This window comes from Scyliorhinus canicula, chromosome 9 (genome assembly GCF_902713615.1).
Source record: "Scyliorhinus canicula chromosome 9, sScyCan1.1, whole genome shotgun sequence".
In the NCBI taxonomy this organism is placed as follows: Eukaryota; Metazoa; Chordata; class Chondrichthyes; order Carcharhiniformes; family Scyliorhinidae; genus Scyliorhinus; species Scyliorhinus canicula.
The window spans coordinates 31,925,232-31,944,080 of NC_052154.1; the positions used below are offsets into that span (position 1 = coordinate 31,925,232).

An 18,849-nucleotide genomic window follows, 5' to 3' on the forward strand; every position below is an offset into this window, starting at 1 on the left:
TGATGGTGTGACGGCCGGTTTCCAGCACCTGCAGATGTAAGTGCAGGAGTGCATCCGCGTCCAGGAGCAGGAAATGGTGCCGGTTATGAGTGCCACACAGGCCAACACCGCACGGGTGGTGTCCGCGGTGGAGAAAATGGTGGTGACGGTGTCAAGCATGGGACTGAGTTTGCAAGACCTGGGGCTATGTGTGCACGCGTCCTCCGCGGCCAAGGACAGGGCTGCAATCTCACAGGCAGCCATGAGCCAGGGCCAGCTGAACATCGCAGCCGCGCTCAAAAACCTGGCGCGGTCTCAGCAGTCCATGGCCCTGTCCCAGCAGGCCATCGCTGAGAGAATCAGCACCATTGCCCGGATGATGGCCGGCGTTGTACAGAGCTCCTGGGCTCCATGGCTGCAAATGTCTAGACCTTGGTCGATACCAGCGCGGGCCTCCAGAACTGGCAGCGCCAGGTGATGGTGGTGCCCCGGGTGCTGGATCCGTTCGCACCCCCATCCCATGGAGAGCTCCGGGGGTCGCCGGGCACCCCCAGAGAGGAGGAGGTGCTGGGGCCTGTTCCGGCTCCCTTGCAGGGGGGGGTGCTGGAACGCCGCGCCACCTCAGACTCCCTCCCCCCTCCTTACCGTCCCTGGTGCATCTAGTGGGCAGTGGGCAGAACAGGGTGGCACCACGCCTTCACAATTGCCCGATGTGCAGCCTGGAGTATCCAGGCCGGGCCGCCCCAGGAAACGGCCGCCAAAAGGGACCCTAGTCACAGGGCAGGAATCACAGGAGTCCACCTCCAGTTCTGCTGTACCGTCTGGGGGAACACTGAGACGTAGTCATAGGGCCTGTAAGGCCAGAAAGGTAGACACTGATGAGTAAGTTTTTTTAAATATAAATTTAGAGTACTGAATTCATTTTTTCCAATTAAAGGGCAATTTACCATGTTCAATCCATCTTTCGGTTGTGGGGGCGAAACCCACGCAAACACGGGGAGAATGTGCAAACTCCACATCGACAGTGACACAGAGCCGGGATCGAACCTGGGACCTCGGCAGCGTGACACTACAGTGCTACCCACTGCGCCACTGTGCTGCCCTCACTGATGAGTAAGCTGTCACGGATGCAGGGCACAGAATAGTTAGATGGGGCTAGGGCGCTTGTGCAAGACGTCTGTTATTAAACACATTCCACACCTATGTGAGCGGCCTCTGTACTCTGTCCGTGCAGGCGGGGACTGTGTGCCAATGTGTGTGTGAGGGGCGCACGATCACCATCCCCCTCATCTGGAGAAGAGTTCCCCTCATCCTGACCGTCCTCCTCCTCCAGCACATCGCCCCTCTGCAGGGCTATGTTGTGCAGGACGCAGCAGACCACGACAATGCACTGACCCTCTCCGACGGGTACTGGAGGGCCCCCCCAGGTGGTCCAGGCACCTGAAGCGCATCTTCAGCACCCAAAGCGCCTCTCGACCACACTCCTGATTACTGCATGGGCATCATTGTAGCGGCGCTCTGCGTCAGTCTGATAGGCGTCATCAGCCACCACCGCAACGGATAACTCCTGTCGCCCAGCAACCAGCCCTGCAGGTGGCGGGGTGGGGGGGGTATCCCTCAAACATGGCGGGGACAAACGATTGGGAGATCATGCACACTGCCAGGGTACCTGACGCAAACGTGCAGGATCGTCATCCTGTGGTCACCGACCACCTGCACGTTCATTGAATATGTATCCTTCTCGTTCAGGCACATGACCCTTTCCTCCGACGTGGGCCGCATGGCTATGTGCACTCCATCGATGCACCATGGGTATCCGGGCAACAGCGGCGAAACCCGCTGTGCGGGCATCCTGATGGGCGCGGTCCACAGGGAACTGTATGTACTGGTCCGCGATGTCGTACAGAGTGTCGGTGACTGCCCAGATGCACCTGTGCACCAATGGATGGGCGATGTCGGACAGGTGCCCACTCGGTGACTGGAACGACCCCGTCGCGAAGAGGTTGAGGGCGACTGTCACCTTGACGGCCACCGGGATGGCATGTCCACCCCCAGATCCACGTGGTGCCAGATGTGCCATCAGGTGGCAGATGTGCGCGACGGTCTCCAGGCTCAGCCGGAGTCTCCTCCTGCACGCCCTTTCCGGGAGGTCCTCGAAGGACACGTGGGGCCGGTACTCACATTGTCGCATTGGACGCCTCCGTGGCCGTGGCACACCCTCCTCCTCCTCGTCATCCTCCTGCTGTGGCTCCCGCACGGCGTCGTGCTCCTCCTGTGCCTCTCGGGCATGTGGCCCTGCGGCCTGGGCAGCTTGCACGTGCCCCACTGCAGCCTGCTGCTCTACAACAGACTCCCTGTCACACCCATGCTTCAGCTCCCACTGGTCCTCATGCAGGGCAGCAGGCCCCGCCACGGCGGCCAACAACACTGGGAGATGGCTAAGCATTGTGCTATCTGTAGGAGGTGGGAGTAGACAGGGTTACAGCATTGGTATACACCCCTCCACAACCAGGTGCCATGGGCTACATGGACGTCCCGGTTGCCAGCACGCGACCCACCCCTGCCCCCTCGCTGCCCTGAGACCCATCGGCTGTCCCCTCTGCCACGGCCACTGTCTGGTGGCAGTGCCCGCACCGGGGGGCTCCAGTGTGTGCTGCCCTCGGTATACCCGCTGGTTGGTGCCGCCAGTTTGGTGGGGGGGAGAGGGGGTGTCTGGCACACGTTAGGACGGCCGGGACGCCTGCACCACAAAGCGAACGGGTTGGGTGGACAACCACGTGTCCACCGTCATGGGGTCTGGCCGTTGGATCCGCCCTGCCATGGCGGGCAGTGGCCGCCCGTAGCCTTTGTCCCACCCTTTGCCCTACCCCCACCCACACTCCCGGATGTGTGGTCCCCCCCACCAAACACCCCCGGATGTGTGGGCCCCCACCCCCATCCCCGGATGTGTGGTCCCCCCCACCCCCATCCCCGGATGTGTGGGCTCCCCCCACCCCCGGATGTATGGTCCCCCCCACCCCCATCCCCGGATGTGTGGGCTCCCCCCCACCCCCGGATGTGTGGGCCCCTACCCCCATCCCCGGATGTGTGCCACCTCCCCCCAACACCCCCGGATGTGTGGGTCCCCGCCCCCATCCCCGGATGTGTGGTCCCCCCCACCCCCATCCCCGGATGTGTGGGCTCCCCCCCACCCCCGGATGTATGGTCCCCCCCCACCCCCATCCCCGGATGTGTGGGCTCCCCCCCACCCCCGGATGTATGGTCCCCCCCACCCCCATCCCCGGATGTGTGGGCTCCCCCCCACCCCCGGATGTGTGGGCCCCCACCCCCATCCCCGGATGTGTGGGCTCCCCCCCACATGTGTGGTCCCCCCCACCCCCATCCCCGGATGTGTGGGCTCCCCCCCACCCCCGGATGTGTGGGCCCCCACCCCCATCCCCGGATGTGTGCCACCTCCCCCCAACACTCTAGGATGTGTGCCTCCCCCACCCCCGGAGGTGTGGGCCCCACCCTGCCCCGGCAGCCTCCCCCACCCCCAGCCGCTCCCCCTCCCGGGGCTCCCCACCCCCAACGCCGTCAACCACCCCCCTTACCCCGCCCACCCCCAACCCCTCGGGCCCGCTCCACGCCATCACCTACCTCCTCCACTTTATACCATGTTAGAATGGTGCCAGCTTGACATCCGGTCACGCCAGCGGGACTTCGGCCCATCCGGCCTGGGGAATCCCTGCTCCAGCGGAGAATCGCCGCTCCGGCGGAGAATCGCCACTGCGACCGTTTTCGCCGATTCTCCGAGCGGCTGGGTGTGCGGGCGCCCGTTTTGCTACGCACCGGAGAATGTCGCCCCGGCGCCGCAGCGATTCTCTGACCCGGCGGGAGGTCAGAGAATTCCGCCCATTGTCTCGGCGCTGTAACTTTTGCATCAACCTAGATGTGTTCAAGTTCCAGAGAGGGCCTTGAACCTGTGAACTTCAGACTTGGGTGAGGATGTTTGATTAGCAGGTGCCTGAAAATTTCCATGGCACGGCAGAAGAAAATAGCATGAGATGGTTTTCTATTTAAAGTAATTTGATGTGGTGTCAGTATGTACTAAAGCTTTTATATTGGTAACATATTACCTTCTGTTATTTAAATTATGTTACATTGTTTATTCATTGTTTAGGATTTGGATTTGTTTATTGTCATGTGTACTGAAAAGTATTGTACTGCGCGTAGCTCAGACAGATCATTCGTGCGTGAAAAGAAAATACATAGGGCAAACATAAAATACACAATGTTCCAAAAATATACAATGTAAATACATGGACACAGGCATCGGGTGAAGCAGACAGGAGTGTAGTACTACTCGGTAGAGAAGATGTGTGAAGACATCTGATCAGTCCAAAGAGGGTCATTTCGGAGTCTGGTAACAGCGGGGAAGAAGCTGTTTTTGAGTCTGCTCGTGCATGTTCTCAGACTTTTGTATCTCTGCCCCATGGAAGAAGTTGGAAGAGTGAATAAGCCGCGTGGGCTTTCCCAAGGCAGCGGGAGGTGTAGGCAGATTCAATGGATGGGAGGCTGGTTTGTGTGATGAACTGGGCTGTTATCACGACTCTCTGTAGTTTCTTCCAGTCTTGGGCCGAGCAGTTGCCATACCAGGCTGTGATGCAGCCAGATATAGGATGCTTTCCAAAGTGCATCTGAAAAAATTGGTAAGAGTCAATGTGTCTTTGACAGGCATTATTGAGACTGTTTCATGGTTCTTTTCTATTACAGATGATTTTCTATTGCTGATGTGTGTATCCCACCAATGGCAGGTATTTATTGATGAGAGGAAGGAGGAGGTCAGTTCCATAGGTGGAGCAAATACAGATGTTCTTGATCCCATGGCTGGCAAGGACTTGAATCCTGTGCCAAACTATGTATACTGTAGGTAAGTTTGAAAGAGGTTGCTCTGCACTTGAAACTGATTTTGGATTTCATGATGTGATTACAGATTTTATAGATGTACGAAACTGGAATTGCTATTGAAATGTTTACAGTGGTGAAATAATGATGATGATAAAATTTTATCCTGAGATATTTTCAATGTGTGATTTTTTTTCTAGTCACTGACTTTGGTTAGCTCATGGAAAATTGTCAACCTTTAATAAGTAAGATATAAACTAAACATTGTGCATTTCTATGATTTTAGAAGAAGTTTTGTTCTTCTGAGGGGATATGGATTGATGATCAGCCTTGTAGAACAATAGCATTGTAGCATTGTACCGCAGCACGGTAGCATTGTGGATAGCACAATTGCTTCACAGCTCCAGGGTCCCAGGCTCGATTCCCGGCTGGGTCACTGTCTGTGCGGAGTCTGCACATCCTCCCCGTGTGTGCGGGGGTTTCTTCCGGGTGCTCCGATTTCCTCCCACAGTCCAAAGATGTGCAGGTGAGGTGGATTGGCCATGATAAATTGCCCTTAGCGTCCAAAATTGCCCTTAGTATTGGGTAGGGTTACTGGGTTATGGGGATAGGGTGGAGGTGTTGACCTTAGGTAGGGTGCTCTTTCCAAGAGCCGGTGCAGACTCGATGGGCCGAATGGGCTCCTTCTGCACTGTAAATTCTATGATATGATCATTGATGGCCAAATATTTCTCCACCAGATGGATTTAAAACAATACTAAAACTGTTCTTAATATTGCTGGTGCTCATGGCAGTGCAATCAGAAATTATATAACGTATGGAGGCTAGCTAACATAGAATTCTTTCTGTTCTGTAGATGTTACCTGGACATGATAAAAGTTGCCGTCTTTCGGTACCTCTTCTGGCTCGTGGCGGCTGTTATTTTTGCCACCGGCTCGGCTCGAATAAGTGTGTTTGGCCTCGGCTACCTGCTTGCCTCGTTCTATTTACTTCTGTTTGGCAGAAGACTCCTACTGAAACCAGCAACAAGTCGGCTGAACTTTTGGGACTGCCTGATTATGTACAATGTCACAGCAATTATTGCAAAGAATATGCTCTCAGTGAGTCTTTCCATTATCAAAACATCAAGAATATGCAGGGAGTAAAAATTCCAAGCAATAAAGAGCAGTGTAGGATTAACTGCTTTTAAAAATGTGGTTAGTGAGTTTCTGGATTTAGATTGTTCACTGCTGACTCTTTTGTCTAGAAATCTACTTTAAAAAAATGTACTGCCCTTCATTTTGCAATGGGAAATAAATAGTGGTACTCCAGAATATTTCTTCAATTCATTCCTCCTCTCCTGTGAGCAAATTGTAAATAGGAAAGTTTGCGGGCAAGGCCTATGAAAAAACTGCTTTGGAATTTGGCAACAGGAAGTACAGAAACAAAAGCATCAGGGTGGCTGTCCATTGTGCGGGATTGCAGATGCAAAACCGTGTAGCACTGACGTGTACCTACTTTCAAACTTTAATGAAATGAAATGAAAATCGCAAATAGGCTTCAAATGAAGTTACTGTGAAAAGCCCCTAGTCGCCACATTCCGCCGCCTGTTCGGGGAGGCTGATACGGGAATCGAACCGTGCTGCTGGCCTGCCTTGGTCTGCTTTCAAAGCCAGCGATTTAGCCCTGTGCTAAACAGCCCCTTTGGAAGCTCTTCTGATTATGCAGCACTCCTAAACAATATATGCCCTTCCTCATGTGGCATCACAGTGGAGGGTGTGCAATAAATATTTAATTAAATCTAATTCAAAAACTGACGAGATTAGCTGAAACTTAAATGCACTCTGTGTAAAGCAAAATTTAGTCCATGTGAATTGTATAGGTCTGACCATGTTATTGCAACAAAGTTTGTTAATTATGGACTTTCATTTATGCTGTCACGCTCGGCAGCCCCATTTTGGGGTATCTGCGAGCATCTTTTAACATAGAAGACTGTTTAGCCACAGTTGAATGGGAACCAAAGCACGGAGGGAGCAATTTGCACCTTCACAGTCAAGGCACCAAACTGGCTGGTTAGATTAATGAAATCACAAGACATTATAGATCTGCCTGCTTACAAAACATTCATTCTGAAGAAGGGCCTGAAACAACAGCCCAGATTTTTGGGGGTGAGGGCTGATGTTGATGATGAGCTATCCATGTTCGTCCTGATCATCCCTCTGGAACTGACCGATGCTTCAGGATATCGGGCGGAAGCAGACCAAAGTGCAAATTGAGAAGGTGTAAACTGTCACTCCGTGTTCTGACACAGGCGGCATTGTGGCTCCCCTCAGCAAGGATTAAAGTCGATGATAATTCTAACTTCAATGTCACAATTGGAAAGCCCATTAAAAAAAAAACCTTGTTCAATCAGGTATGGCTAGGTTTCTGATGGCGATATGATTAATAAAATTTGATGGACGATGAACTGCCCCTGAATAAATAATTTTTTATTTGTGGAGCGTTGATTAGTTGATCGGTTTTTAAACTCATTTTTAAAATCATTTTTTAAAATGTTTTTTTCAGGATGTTTCTGTTTCTACCTTCACCCCATGTGCACATTTCCATCTTTAATTTATTCTGTGAAAAAGAAGCGATTTTATTTGAGTGCGTCTCATTTCTTGGTTGTGGGTCAGGTAAAATCCTTTTGATGCCGTTAGTTGCTTGGACAGCTTGATGGGAACAGACAGAGAATTCCGCAATAAAGAATGCTGGAAGCAGTTACATTCCCACTGTCTGCCATCACGGCGAAGCCCTCCGCCAGAATAATTACAAGATCCCTCAGCAAGACTACTTCAAGGTCAACAGCAAGCCCTTCGCTGCGCCATTGACCACAAACCCCAGACAATGAGCTGTCATAACTTGCTGCTTGACATAGTCGTGTTTCCAACTGATTTTATTTTACATCTTCAATATCTGCAGGGCTTGTTTTTCAATGTTTTAGTTCTAAAAATGAGTGGGTGATCTGTTTCTTTTAAATTGGCATTCATGGGGTGAAGGCGAACATTTATCCCAGGTTATCTGGAATCCTGTATGGACAGAAGGCAATTGCTCAACTTTTGATCAGCATTCGGCCATCACTAGTACAAAACTAGTGATAGAGATTGAGGCCAGCAGCACGGTTCGATTCCCGTATCAGCCTCCCCGAACAGGCGCCGGAATGTGGCGACTAGGGGCTTTCCACAGTAACTTCATTTGAAGCCTACTTGGCAATAAGTGAAGCAATAAGTGATTTTCATTTCATTTCATTAAAGTTTGAAAGTAGGTACACGTCAGTGCTACACGGTGACTTTGCATTTTTGCTCGATTCTCTTCTCCAATAGAAATGGAAATCAGATGGAAAGAATAAGAAAATGCTGATTCCGTCAGCGCCCATTTGCGCTAACACTCATACTCTGCTGACTCGAGAAAATACTTGTACTTCTTTTCGGTTTCACCTGATATATGTAATTTCCTACCAGACAACGAGAGAGTCTCCTGCACGAGACAGATGATTCCCTTGCTAGATAAGCTTGCAACCTTTTGAGCACCATTTGTCCCAATTTAAGCTGAAACCAATGCTGCTTTAGGTGTAACAATTTGACTTTTATCTATCAAAGGATTCTTTTTTTTCAAATTGAAAGGCTTAACATCTACTTCAGCATGGAATGGAGGATAGCTAAAATCAAATGGAAAAGCGCAACCTTTTACCCCATCCTTCATTCTTTTGCCCCATCTTCAATGTCCAAAAATAGATCTGGCACTTCTGAAAGCTTCTACTTTTCATGAATAATGCTGCCACAACCTTTTTGCCAATGTGTAGAAATGTGCATTGAGCTAGATATTTGGGTACGTTTCTGGGCAAGTGTATAAAATGTTTTGAAAACATTTGTTTACCCCAGCTAACTTTAGTGACAGATTGCATCAGAATGTCTTGGAGAGTTGGATGCCAGATTGGCTTTCTTACAAATAAGAACCCATGGTAGCTCTAAAATTGTAGTCTGGGTGTAGTTTTTTTGAGTGGATTGTTTTTGTAAATTGAAAATCTTTCTTACTAATGGGGTCTGAGAATAATATTGTTAGATAGGGTACAATTATTGTGGAAATTATAAACAAGGGTTATATCAAAATAGATGTCCTATATATTTAAATTAATTTAATCATGCTTTCATTGCTTTTGTCTCCAGCTCCTGGCTTGTGTTTTCTTGAAACAACTCCAAAGTAATTTCTGCTGGATGATTCAACTATTCAGCTTGCACTGTACAATTAAAGGCTACTATGATGGTAAGACTTGCTTCTCTTCAACACTGTTATCAGTTTGTTTGTGGATTGAAACAATGCAGTGAGGTGTAAATTTACCTTTGTATGAAACTAGTGACAGCAATTGACTGATTGCTTTGCACTTCGCTCGATTCTCTTCTCCAATAGAAATGGTAATCAGATGGAAAGAATAAAAAAATGCTGATTCCACCAGCGATCCTTTTGCGACGCTAACACCCATACTCTGCTGACTCGGGAATATACTCTATTTCTTTTGGATTTCACCTGGTGCATGTAATGAAAAAAAATGTTAGATTGCACAGCAAATATGCAAAATACTACATATGCTGGAAATCTGAAATAAAAACAGAAAATGCTGGATAAACTCAGCAAGTCTGGCAGCTTTTGTTGGGGAGAGAAACAAAGATAACATTTCAAGTCTCATATATGATCCTTCGAAACAGCCGAAGAGTGGTAGAAATGTAATTGGTATATAGTTGGAGAGTGGGGATAGGTCGGAGCTGAGGGGAGATGTCATGGACATAAGACAATGAGGGTGTTAATGGTAGCATGAAAGGCTGAAGAAGTGCTAATAGTGGCATAAAGGTAATTTAGTAGAATGTGTTCATCGGAGAACAATGCCAGGTTCAATGGAAACAAAACTGAAAAACAAGGGGCAGATGGCTCTATAGGGGAGAGAGGTTGGGGTTACATTGGGGCAAACCAAGCGGACTGAAAAACAAGAAGGCAGGTTAAGTTGGAGGGCCTGCTGAGCTTGTCCAGGCTTTTCTGTTTTTATTTCCCATTTCACTTTGTTTGAGGTCAGTAGTTGACGGTAGATTAGCTTTGCTTGGCCCAAGAAATTCCAACAGGGAAGTTAAAGCCAACAGCAACAACCCCGTCAGGTGGTTGCAGAACACGAATGACTGCAGTTGGAGCAAAGTTCATATTCCTGATTACCGTCCTTAAATAACAAGAAATATAGACACAGATGGCATGGGGGAATAAGATTAATGAACAAAGAACAGGCCCTTTGGGCCTCCAAGCCGGCAGAGACCATGATACCTGCCAAAACTAAAATCATCTGGCTTACGGAGTCCGTATCCTTCCATTCCCATCCTATTCATATATTTGTCTAGATGCCCCTTAAATGCCACTATCGTACCTGCTCCCACCACCTCCCCAGTCAGCATGGTCCATATATTTATAACCATTGTGTAAAAATATTGCCTCGCACATCTGTTCTAAACTTTTCTCCACACACTTTAAACCTATGCCCACTATACTTGACTCTCCTCCCTTAGGAAAGAGCATCTGACTATCCACTCTGTTCATGCGACCCGTAATCTTGTAGACCTTTATCAGGTCACCTCTGGGACCTCCTTCATTCCAGTGAGAACAGACCGAGTTTATCTAACCTCTCCTCATAGCTAATGTCCTCCATATCAGGCAACATTCATGGTAAACCGCTTCTGTACCCTCTCCAAAACATCCACATCCTTTTGGTAGTGTGGCAACCAGAATTGTACACAATATTCCAAATGAGGCTCAATTAAGGTCCTGTACAGCTGCAGCATGACTTTTTATATTCAATGCCCCAACCAATGAAGGCCAGCATGCCGTATGCCTTTTTGACCACCTTATCCACATGCGTTGCCACTTTGTGATCGGTGGACGTGCACGGCCAGATCTCTCTGCCCGTCAGTACTCGCAAGAGTTCCACCATTTATTGTGTAATGCCTGCATGCATTGGACCTTCCAAAGTGCATTCCTTCACACCTCTCTGGATTAAACTCCATCTGCCATTCCTCCGCCCAAAACTCCAACCAGTTTATACCCTGCTGTATCCTCTGACAATCCTCTTCACCAGTGTTTCGCAAACTTTTTCCCGGGACCCACTTTTAACAACCAGCGGGTCTTCGGGACCCATGCTGACCGACGTTCGCGACACACCATTATTGGTTACTTTTAATGAGGCAGGAGGGCCTGCTTGGTCCTCACGATCTCTCTTGCTTCGTCATTCTATGTCACATTTCTGCTAAGGACTTCAGCTGATGATTTATGTTCTTGCTGCATGCTTTGAAAAAAAATCAAGAGGTTTGTCTTCGAACTCTCAATGCCTCAAATACCTTTGAAGATTTGAGGGTTTTAAACATCATTTGCCCCCCCCCCCCCCCCCGGCATATAAGACACAATGGGCTTTGGCATCCTGATTTGCAGAGGCACAATTAAAGTCATACCTCAAGAAATCATCTTTACACTGCTTTGTTCACGATCTCAGTTTCTTCTTAATTGTTTGTTCACCAGAGGCCCTGGAGCTCGGGATACAGCTCACACCAGCACTGCCCTGTCCTATTGTGGACTCTCCTGTGAAGCTCTTTCCAGTAGATTTAGTTGTGAGATCCTGGTCTGTTTGTATCTCTGGCCCTCTCCAGCTTATTACAAAATTACCCATCTTCAGTTCTTCACACAGTCCTGTTGCTTGCTTGCTGGCAGCTACAGAATGGAGAAATCTCACCTCTATGATTTTGCACCCAAAGCATTGACGAGCCGGACGCGAGACCTTCTCTCTGCTGCTGCCTCTGGCAGAAAGACTCATTGTTCATATTTAAAGGCCGGTCGCAGCCGGCATTCATTCTTTTACTTTGAAACTTTATTTCTAAGACCTAATTTTTCCAAATGTATGGCTTTTTATTGCTAAAAATTGAAACAACTTCAGTTGAACATGTGCTTCCTTACATTTACACAGAAACTTCATTTTGAATTTATTCCCATTTCTTTAGAAATGTAACCAATTTATAGAAAAAAGTACAATCTTGATTTAACTTTACAAACTACGACTTTGAGGGGGATGAAGTAACTTGTCAACACACACAATGTCTCACTATTTCTTACTGGTTCCACTGCATTGCACTATCCTAACATCCAATTCACCTCCTGCTCCATTCTCACTTCCTGGTTTCCAGAGATGTCAACACAAAGTGATGTCTGTAGGTTTCTTCCAGTGTTCAAATATGCCAGCCCTATTGACTGGCCTTGTTTAATCAGTGTCCCAAGAAACCTGGCCGAGCTTCCACTCACTGTATCCACCTCAGTCACAGACCATTTCCCGACCAGTACTTACTGTCGTGTGAGTGCAAATGGACGTTGTGCCGTCCGTTGAACAGATTTACCATGGCGCTGCTGGTTGCTTACTGCTGATTGGTGGCGAGGGACGATCCAAGCAGCATGCAAAGGATGAGCAGTAGATCATAGAACATAGATCATAGAATTTATAGTGCAGAAGGAGGCCATTTGGCCCATCAGGTCTGCACCAGCTCTTGGAAAGAGCACCCCACTTAAGCCCTCACCTCCACCCTATACCCGTAAACTAGTAACCCCACCAAAACCTAAGGGCAATTTAATATGGCCAATCCACCTAACCTGCACATCTCTGGACTGTGGGAGGAAACCGGAGCATCCGGAGGAAACCCATGCAGACACAGGGAGAACGTGCAGACTCCGCACAGACAGTGACCTAAGCTGGGAATCGAACCTGGAACCCTGGAGCTGTGAAGCAACTATGCTAACCACTCTACTACCGTGCTGCCCACAGTAGAGCAGAGCTCCAAGCTGGGGCCACCACTGTTAGCATCACGCGGATGGCCGTCAGCCCCAGTTCTCTCTCCCCCCCCCCCCCCCCCCCCCCCCCCCCCAACCACTCCGCATGCGGTGACCAGCACACAACCCAGCCTCGCGCCGCCCGCCCCCTCAAACGCCGCAACCAATCGGGGACTGCCCACGGCCGGCACTCTTAAAAGGCGGTCGCGGCATTTGGGGACTTATTCCCGCAATCGGGAATGCCACAAGTGATCGCTCCACGACCCTCCTGACCTACCTACGGGTCGCGACCCTGAGTTTGAAAAACCTTGCTCTTCACTATCCGCAATTCCACCAATGTTTGCGTCGCCTGCAAACTTACTATCAAGCTAAGTAAGTTATAGTAGCTAGTCGTGAGATTGCACTGAATATCGTATTTTCAGTTACACATCAGATTCTTATTGTTTCAGGTACTTTTTGATAACATTATTGTATTTTTATTAATTATTTTTCAGAAAATGAATTAAAGCATCAGGAATGCATTTTACCAATTGGTGAAGCTGGCATAATCTGGGATAGCATTTGTTTCTTTTTCCTTTTACTTCAGCGCAGAGTCTTCCTCAGTTATTATTTCATACATATGGCTGCAGATATGAGAGCCTCCAAACTACAAGCGTCCAGGTATAGTATGATCACATAAAGGAGGCTTTCTCAATCTAGTTTGAATGGATTCCTGAATGATGATTAAAGATCCCTCTGTACTGAACTCCAAAAAACATAATTTATAATGGGAAGCATTTTGTTTTAAGTTTTGACACCATGACTGGTTGTTGAATAAAAGCCAAATATTTCCTGGTTTGGTTCATATTGTAAACATTGCAGGATCTGGAGAAGAAATAGCTTTCAGTGTCTCAGGGCTAGAGAGGACAGAAAAAAACAGTCAAGCTTCCTCATCCCGCTGGGAAGGGTGTGTAGTCAATGGGAAAGGACAGGGTGAGGCTCAGATATAACCCACCCTGACCCCTGACACTGGTGGAGTATCCGGGATGGCAGAACCAGAATTTTTCTTTGCCATCCCACCTTAAATCTGAGATGCAGAACGGTGCCAAATTTGAGCATCAAGACCCACTGGAGTTTCACCACCCCAATTTAGGATTGCCCTTTCACCATTCCTACCCGGGCTCCCGCTGGCTGTGTGTCCCCCTGATGGGAAATATGGTGGGCTTGCTCCCTTTTGAATTTTTCCTATATCTTATCTTGCTAAGGTAAAAGGATGTTTTATGATATCTTCCTTTCCTGTTTGTTTAGGATAGGTGTCCTAAATGAATGTCCTGATGAATGATACCTTGAGCTTGTTGTCTCAGATTTTGCTTAAATGGTGCAAGTTTCAAACATCTATCAATGACTGTTTTTAGGGGTCATTTGCTCGGTAATGTTTTTCTTTCAGGTTGTCGGTGCTTGGAATGAGTTACTTTGGGCGCAATCAACCGGCTACGTGGCCGGTAGATCACGGGTCAAGCCCCCCCCCCCCCCCCCCCCCCCCCCCCCCCCCGCGGGCTTCCCGACAGCCACGACGCCTCGCGGGATCTACCCAAATCCCATGAGGCGTTGAGATCAGGAACCGGCCCATGATGGGAGGGACAAAGCCAAAGTCACGTAAGTAGGCCTTAAACCTACTTAAAGCCTACTTAACCGGCACCTACCGGCCACTCGGGATCTATTGGCTTCCCCAGGGAGGCCACAGCCGGGCGGCGTTCAGTACTGGTCCAAACAAACATGCACCAGGCGGAATGGCAGCCGGATCTCAGATCATCGGAGGCCCCTCGGTGACCAGGGATACCGCAGGGTGGCCCCCTGGCCATCTACCTGGCCGTCCCCCTGCAATATGGATTACGTAGGTGCCAGGGTGGCACTGCCAAGGGTCAGGGCCATGCTCATGAAAGGAGGGTGGGGGGGGGGGGGGGGGGGAGTGGGACGGGTATGAAGGGGCCTCGGAGAGATTGGGGGGATGACAGGTGGGGGTCCTGGAAAGGAGGGGCTGTAAGAGTGTGTGGGGGGTTTGCAGTGGGGGCCCCAGGGACCCCATAGCGGGGTGTCTTCCCTTGGGGGGGGGGGGGGGGGGCTGTGGGATAAAGCCCATGTATGTGGGGGGTGGCATTTCCCATGGGTGAGGGGTGTAGAGGATCCACAGGCTGACTTGGAAATCGGTGCACGCTCTCAAAATGTGGCCCAGTTCGGAGTTCAGCTCCTCAGTGGTGAAAAAGATTCGGAGTGTGGGCTAACCCGGTGAGTTAGTGACTACGTGTCGTCAGATAATGGTGGGGACACGCCGGCAGAGCTGGCGGGAAACTCCCTGAGAGTCCCGCCACTAATGACACTTAGAAACTTTTCTGTTAAACCGCGCCCAGTTAAAACAAAGCATAGAATGGTAAAATCGCTTATAACCCTAAAACTATACAAACCTATTGCAGAAGATTACAAAGTTAATTTTCATTTGTAGTGTTTTATAAGAAAAGCAACATATTTGGCTCAATGCATTATTTGTTAACAATTGTAAGTTACGGTGATTTGTTCTTTATATGTTATATATTTGCACATATATTTTATGTGTACTTAAAAATTATACAGCGGTGTATAAAATATATGTGCATAGCAATAATTGGTGTATAAAATGTGAGACAGTAAAGTTTCCTTATACATTGAGTTAATACATAGTCTTGAGTGAGAAAAGTCTAAAAGGATTATACAGTTACAAAACAAATCACCCTAACTTACAATTGTTAACAAATAATGCATTGAGCCAAATGTGATTGCTTTTCTTCTAAAACACTACAAATGAAAATTAACTTAATGTTGAACACAGCCGTTGTCATTCTTTCATCCTTTCCACACAATAAATCCCTCCTAATCTTCCTTTGCTGATAGCGCCAGGCTTTGATAAGGAGTTAACAATGTGACAGGATGCAACTTGACCGATCAACATTGAAGGCTGCAAGTTCTCGAAATGTGGCTACGCGAAATAGAAATAAGAACACCAGGGATCATATGTGTGGCGTTTGTACTTTCTCCCTGTGTCTGCGTGGGTTTCCTCTGGGTTAGCTCCCACAGTCCAAAGATGTGCTGGTTAGGTCAGGTTACGAGGATAGGGCGCGGGAGTGGGTCTCGGTCGGGGGCTCTTTCAGAGGGTCGGTGCAGACTCGGGCCAAATTCTGGACTGTAGGAATTCTATGGTTCTAGGGGCCTCTTCAGCAGTTGTTCTGAAACAAACTCATTCCTGTGTCACCTTTGTTCTGTCTAAAGTCCCGCGGTGCACTTCTCTGTCAAGGGAAGAAAAGCAGCATCACATGATGCTAAGATACTAAAGCCCTCCAGTGCTTACAGTTTAAACAGAATAATATTGCAATACGTTAATCAATTAATATACTTTGATTGTGTGTAATTGAAAACAAAACTAATCATTACACATCAATTTCCCTACACCCATACAGCCATCACTGTCCAATAGGTCCAGACATTCTTGAATACTTGCATGTTCAACACATTTCTAGATATAGTTGATAGTCAAAAGGTGATCCTTTGACAACTGATGTTGAGATACATAGAACATAGAACAGTACAGCACAGAACAGGCCCTTCGGCCCTCGATGTTGTGCCGAGCAATGATCACCCTACTTAAACCCACGTAACCCGTATACCCGTAACCCAACAATCCCCCCATTAACCTTACACTACGGGCAATTTAGCATGGCCAATCCACCTAACCCGCACATCTTTGGACTGTGGGAGGAAACCGGAGCACCCGGAGGAAACCCACGTACACACGGGGAGGACGTGCAGACTCCACACAGACAGTGACCCAGCCGGGAATCGAACCTGGGACCCTGAAGCTGTGAAGCATTGATGCTAACCACCATGCTACCGTGAGGCCCCAATAATACATATTAATTAGCAGCCAAGTTTATGGATATTCTGGTGATAAGCCAAGGCCTTATCTGCTTTCTAATGCAAAACTCCTTTGGCACTATTTTGAAGAATAACAATCTTTATCAGTGTCACAAGTAGGCTTACATTAACACTGTAATTAAGTTAGAGATTTGTCTCTGGTGTCCTGACCGATACATGGCCCTCAATCAACATCATAATAAAACAGATTACCTGGTCATTACTACATTGCAGTTTGTGGGCACTTCCTCTGTGTAAATTGGTTACTGCATTTCCTGTTACCACAGTGACCACACTTTGAATGCAAAACACTTTGGGGTGCCCTGTGGTTATGAAAGGTACCAGATAAATACGAGTCTTTTTTCTTTAATATGTAAGCATGACAGAATATTGTTATTTAGGGGATAATTGCAATGTTGAGAACATTTACTGCGGACTTTGTCTCCACCTTTGCTGCATTACTGTCAGAGTTTACCTTTGCCCAACAAGAATATTAAAATGCTAAGAATCTTTTGAAGTAATGGTTTTGTTTACTCACAGAGGCTTCCAGCTGTTCAACGCGAGTATCATCAAAAACATGAATTTCCATCGTGAGGCCGAAAAGAAGTCCATAGCACAGTTAAAAAGACAGTAAGTTCATTGAATGAATGAAGGCATTCATCTATAGAATAGTTTAGGGCGTTTTAACTGTGGTTTATCGAAAGATCTGAAACACATTCGAGATTCTTTGGGCACAATTCACCAGAAACGTTAAGTGTCATTTGGGTGCATTTGATGGGGTGTTTCTCAACGGCCGCGATGGTGAGATTGTGACCCGTATTCAGCAGCACTTAGTGCCTAAAATGAACCCTCCTGAGCTTGTTGCCATCACTGTTTTTTTTTAATAAACATTTTATTGAGGTATTTTTGGTCTTGTAACAACAAAATAAACAATGTACATAAACATAGCGCAAAAGCCATCTCCCTTCCTTACAGGTCCCATCTTTATTAACCCCCTACTCTGAGCTAAACTAACACCCCCCCCCCTTCTGCTGACGATTAATTTTCCGCAAAGAAGTTGACAAACGATTGCCACCTCTGGGCGAACCCTAACATTGACCCTCTCAAGGCGAACTTGATTTTCTCCAGACAGAGAAAGCCAGCCATGTCCGATAGCCAGGTCTCCGACTTCGGGGGCTTTGAGACCCTCCAAGCTAATAGTATCTGTCTACGGGCTACCAGGGAAGCGAAGGCCAGAACGTCTGCCTCTTTCTCCTCCTGGATTCCTGGGTCTTCCGACACCCTGGAAATCGCCACCTCTGGACTCGGTACTCCCTTGTTTTTAACACCGTGGACATGACATCTGCAAACCCCTGCCAGAATCCCCTAAGCTTCAGACATGTCCAGAACATGTGGACATGGTTCGCTGGTATCCCCGCACATCTTGCACACCTGATCGCCATCACTGTTGTCACTATCTGTAGCTAGGGGGAATGGAAATGTATAATATTCACTATTAAAACATGTAACACCTGATACATGTGAAGCCTCTATCATGTTAATCTTGAATGAAAAATGAAAATCGCTTATTGTCACGAGTAGGCTTCAAATAAAGTTACTGTGAAAAGCCCCTAGTCGCCACATTCCGGCGCCTGTTCAGGGAGGCTGTTACGGGAATCGAACCGTGCTGCTGGCCTGCTTGATCTGTTTTCAAAGCCAGCAATTTAGCCCTGTGCTAAACAGCCCCTTCACAGCGGGCCTGCCTGCACCTCCACCCACCATCTGACCCTGGGCACAGTGATCCAGGATTAAAAGCCCCCGATGCAGACCCCGTTCAGAGGATGGGTGTGCTTGTCCTAATATACACCAGTATATCATGGTGCAGACACATACTGTTGGACATACACTAGACCAATCAACATGCACAAACACCGCAGCCAATCACCAGTTAGAACACCTGCACTATAAAGACAGAGGGCATCACTTTTCCCGCTCAATCTGGATGCTGCCTCTTAGAAGCACAAGAGCTGATCAAGTACAGTGCAGACTCACACCACGTGCTGAGAGATTCAACTGGTTCGGACAGGCACAGGTCTCTAGTTAAACTAGCATCGTGTAAACCCACAGTTGTAGTACGTCTATTATTTTATAAGAGTTAATAAAATAGTGTTGAACCTTCTTCAGTGTTGATGGCATATGTCTGCATCACAAGTCCACAGTGCCCAA

At 48.1% G+C, this 18,849-nt stretch overlaps 1 protein-coding gene across 6 annotated transcripts in view; it reads left to right on the forward strand.

Moving 5' to 3' along the window:
• piezo1 (piezo-type mechanosensitive ion channel component 1) overlaps positions 1-18,849 on the forward strand; it is a 359,497-nt gene that overhangs the window by 255,720 nt on the left and 84,928 nt on the right. For all 6 annotated transcript variants that reach the window (XM_038806434.1, XM_038806438.1, XM_038806437.1 and 3 more), the window contains 5 exons: positions 4,735-4,891; positions 5,723-5,966; positions 9,051-9,147; positions 13,218-13,383; positions 17,185-17,274. In XM_038806434.1, the coding sequence (XP_038662362.1) occupies positions 4,735-4,891; positions 5,723-5,966; positions 9,051-9,147; positions 13,218-13,383; positions 17,185-17,274 (754 nt within the window). The remainder of the gene's footprint in view (positions 1-4,734; positions 4,892-5,722; positions 5,967-9,050; positions 9,148-13,217; positions 13,384-17,184; positions 17,275-18,849) is intronic.